Genomic DNA, 4,843 nt, shown 5'->3' on the forward strand with positions numbered 1-4,843 from the left:
ATCCGGGACCCATATGGCTGTAATCTGAAAAACACAATTTAAAAATTTTGGCCAGAAAACTCGTCCTTCTCAAACTTCAGATTTCCTTGAAGTCCCAGGTTTTTGACAAGACGAGGGTCATTTTAATCAATCGATATTTGTAAGAGTTTTCTGGCCAAAATATTTTAAGTATTTTTGTTTTTTGGTTGTTTTAAGGGCAAGGACGTTAATTGGATTGGTCACAAGCCGAGTGTCCGATGACTGGGCCTCATGAGCTTGCCATGAAAAAAAACCCCAAAAACATCATAGGCACATTCTCGTCAAAACAATTTTAAAAAATACACTAGAAGCTTAAAATTGCATGCACATTTTATTGAAATAGGTAAAGATCAATGGAGATATTTACGTTTACCAAAAGATATCACAAAAACATATTTTGAAGTTTCACAGAATAAGTTCAATAACAATAACGACAAAATTTCGTTTGTTTGACACAATAACAATTTTTTTTTTTTACTATAACTATAATATTATGCAAGTCATTATTATTATCACGTGGTAGGTAGAGGGTCGTGAGGCTGAGGGTACCCGGGCAGCGGTAGGGTCAGACCATCCACAGCTTCAAAGAAGGTGTAGGAAAGGGTGATAGTGTCCACGTTCTCCAGCTTGGGGTCCTCGGCAAACTCGGGGTCGATGAAGAAGAACACGGGCATGTCCACCTAAAGTAAAAAACAAAACAAAACAAAAAACAAAAGAAAAGGTGATTAATTTAATGTTTTTTTAGAGACCCATTTAGGGTTTTCTCTTTTGATGATAATCTGGAGGCTGTATTGGAGTTAGAAGTTCTCAAATTGTAAAAACGGAATATACAATATTGTACGCAATACCTGTATAAACAAGTCTTTTTTTTTTTTTGGCGCTGGCTTCCGGCGACAACAGACGTGTTGTGAATGTTTACCTATTTTCTACACATATTTTTATTCATTTATTATTCAATCGCCGGAATTTACGCCTAATTTTTTATTCAAAATGGATGTGAAGTATATATTGTTCCTGATTTTTATATTTATTAGTATATTTATAAGCATAAATGGTGTTTTAGCCTGTGATTTTGCTGCCAAAAGCCTATCGATAATATATACTCCAGAGACTCTCCGATCCCTCCAACCCGTGTCACCCCCACCACCCACTATTGACACATCGTTTATTAAAGTAAGAAAGAGGGGAGAAAAGGAGGAATAAAAACAAAATTCAACAGACGGCCTTTTCGTCCATTTTTACCCTGTGTAGTGACAGGTAATGTAAGATCATTAAAGAATAAAATTGATGAACTGTTTTCACTGTGTCGTTACAATAATGACTATCGTCAAGCCTCCATAATAGCGTTAACAGAGACTTGGCTCTCTCCTCACATACCATCATCATGTTTTGATATTGAACAATACTCACTATTTCGAGGAGATCGGACTAATGTAAATAAACGAACTGGGGGTGGGGTGTGCACATATATTAACAACAAATGGTGCCACCCCAATAATTGTCAAATAAAGAAAATGTATTGTGACGATTATATTGAATTTATTACTGTTTCGTCACGACCTTATTATCTACCCCGGGAATTTACTCATGTCATCATCATCAACGTCTACATTCCACTCCACCATCATCAGACAACAACACAGCGAAAATTATTTTGAAGAAAGAAATACAGGACATTCAAATTAAGTCGCCCGATGCCGTATTGATGGTCACTGGTGATTTTAACCAATGTAAAGATTTCACTCTCCCGGGACTTCATCAATACGTGGACTGCGAGACAAGGGACAAAAAAAACCATTAGATTTATTCCTGTGTAATATTAAAAATAGTTACAAATGTTTACCCCGTGCCCCATTAGGTTTATCTGACCACTGCATGCTCTTGCTACTCCCCACCTACCGCCCTGTTTTTAAACGTGTAAAACCAGTAAAGAAAAGTGTACAGATCTGGAACGGAAGTGTGTGTGAAGATTTGCGTGGTTGTTTTGAATGCACTGACTGGAATGTTTTTATCGAATCATGTGATAGTGTGGATGAGCTGAATGACTGTGTGAGTGAGTATTTAAAATTCTGTGAACAGCTCGTGTCTTGTAAAAAAGAAATAAAATATTATCCTAACAACAAGCCTTGGATAACAAAAGATCTAAAACTTTTATTGAACCAAAAGAAAACTCTTTACTAGTAGAAATAAAAAAGATCTGAAAACAAAACAAAAAGAGATAAAGAGAGTAATATCCAGTTGTAGAGACAAGTACAAAAATAAAATTGAAAAATGCTTTTCTTCTGGGATATACGGGACACGTGGAGGGGGCTTAAAACTGCTGTTAACTATAATCCAAAGCCCACGATTATATCTGAAGATATCGAAATTGAAACTCTAAATAAATTTTATTCACGTTTTGACACAGCAAACAAATTTGATATTGAAAATGAAAAACATAAATTAGACAGGGCTTTGGAAGATGAAATGACTATTGAGGTCAGTGAAGAAGAAACGAGATTCGTATTTTCGAAACTAAACGAGAGGAAGGCTGCTGGGCCGGATGGATTGAAAGGAAAATTATTAAAAGAATGTGCCCATCAACTGTACCCCATTTATACACATATTTTTAACTGGTCCCTCCAATGCGTTTCGATCCCTGAAATTTGGAAAACTTCAAAAATTATTCCTGTTCCAAAAAAAGAAAAACTTGAATCTATGAACGATCTCAGACCTGTTGCACTGACTTCAATAGTCATGAAATCTTTAGAAAAACTTGTTCTTGTTAAAATTAGGAACCAGTTTATGCCATTGAGTGATAGTCATCAATTTGCTTACAAACCAGGACGTGGCGTAGAGGATGCCATTTTGCTGTTTACAAACAACATCTACAGGCATCTAGATCACGCTAAGAGCTATTGCAGATTGCTTTTCGCAGATTTTTCTTCAGCGTTCAATACAATGCAACCTCAGTTGGTTGTTCAAAAATTGACTATTCTGAATCTAAACACGTATATAATTGCTTGGGTGCTCGAATTTCTTACGGAGAGAGCACAATATGTTCAATTAGGACAAAACATATCTTCCTGTATAACTACAAATACTGGTGCTCCTCAAGGTTGTGTATTGTCCCCTGTATTATTCACAATATACACGAATGACTGTAGAAGTCAAAACCTGAGTGTACCTTTGATAACGTTTGCAGATGACACCGCTCTTCAAGGCCTCATAACAAATGGCAACGAAGTGGCTTATAGGCAAGAAATTGATAGATTTGTGTCTTGGTGTGATGCCCACCACCTAGAGCTTAACATAAGCAAGACAAAGGAGCTAGTGATTGACTTTAGGAGAGTGAAGGAACCGATAGAACCGTTAAAATTAAAGGACCAATTCGTCCAGCGAGTTCCTCACTACAAATACCTTGGTGTAACAATCGATGACAGGCTCAAGTGGGATGAACACTTGAAAATAATTAGGCATAAGATGTGCAGACGTACATATTTTTTATCAAAACTCTCTCAGTTTAGAATAGATAAAATCCTCTGCACATTATTTTATAGAGCAGTAATCGAAAGTGTTTTGTCATTTTGTATAACAGCTTGGGGAGGCAATTGCTTAGCAGTGGAAAGGAACAAAATAAATTCAAATATTAAAAAATCTATTAAACGCTATATAAATGATGTTGACGATGTAGATCTTTTATACGAGAAATTTTGTATAAATAAAATAACTAAAATATTAATTGACCAGTATCATCCACTAAGACCATCAGTTATTATGTCAGAAAGAAGTGGTCGCCCTTTCTCTATTTCAACGAAAACAGAAAGACACCGAAAATCTTTTCTGCCGTCAAGTATTAGGCTTTATAACAACAAGCAATAATCATTTTATATAATTATTTCGCATTTTTACTTTCAAAAAATGTAAATATTAAATTATTAATTTATTTGTTTTGCAATCTTTTCAATTTTTAATTTATAGTGACAGTTTTGACTATTTTACAGTGTTGAAATTATTCATATTATAAAGCGCAGCTCTGGTTATGGAGCTACTCCTTTTTCATATATACATCCTATTTCCATTGTATTTTTATCTTGTTATGTAAATTATAACACGTCTGTACAAAAAAATTCCTTTTTGGGATGCAATAAAGTATTATTATTATTATTATTATTATTATTATTATTATTATTATTATTATTATTATTATTATTATTATTATTATTATTATTATTATGCGTCTCATATTTAATACTTGTTTTTGTTTTGCGGGGTGAAAGGGGCGGGGTGAAAACATCGATCTAGAACTCGTTTCTCTTCATATTTTCACCCCAACCCCCTGATATTATGACCTAAAAAAACTCAGAAAAACTATCAACTACTAATACTCAGACAGAGTTTACTTTGAGTCAAACAGACAAAGATTCAGAGCACCCCAACCTATGCCCGCGATCTCCAGCATACTATATAAAACCCACCCATGGCAGAATAAGTTGTTGATTAAAAAACCCAATGAATTCTCTAAATAAACAGAAACAAACAAACAAACAAACCAAGGTCAAGCTTAGGTACACAATTTTATAAGGGTACACGAAATAGTAAGAGAGAGAGAGAGAGAGAGAGAGAGAGAGAGAGAGAGAGAGAGAGAGAGAGAGAGAGAGAGAGAGAGAGAGAGAGAGAGAGAAGGGTATCATTTATCAAAAGAAAACACAAATGTACCTACATGAGTGGGAAACTCACTTGAAGTGACGTTTGTTTAACTGCAACAGCAGGAAACGCGATGCACGGAGATTGGGATCAAGAGCTGCCACTTTACGGCTATTCATAAAATAAAGGGAAACAACCC

At 35.1% G+C, this 4,843-nt stretch overlaps 1 protein-coding gene across 1 annotated transcript in view; it reads right to left on the minus strand.

The window, feature by feature from the left end:
• Positions 1 to 336: 336 nt before the first annotated feature.
• Positions 337 to 4,843, minus strand: part of LOC144972758 (cytochrome c oxidase assembly protein ctaG-like) — a 29,421-nt gene continuing 24,914 nt past the window's right edge. The window contains exon 6 of the mRNA XM_078914358.1: positions 337 to 698. Within this exon, the coding sequence (XP_078770484.1) occupies positions 531 to 698 (168 nt within the window). The 3' untranslated portion in view covers positions 337 to 530. The remainder of the gene's footprint in view (positions 699 to 4,843) is intronic.

Source organism: Berghia stephanieae, chromosome 5 (assembly GCF_034508935.2).
Source record: "Berghia stephanieae isolate SIO BIC M18660-M18661 chromosome 5, UCSD_Bste_1.3, whole genome shotgun sequence".
Classification (NCBI taxonomy): Eukaryota; Metazoa; Mollusca; class Gastropoda; order Nudibranchia; family Aeolidiidae; genus Berghia; species Berghia stephanieae.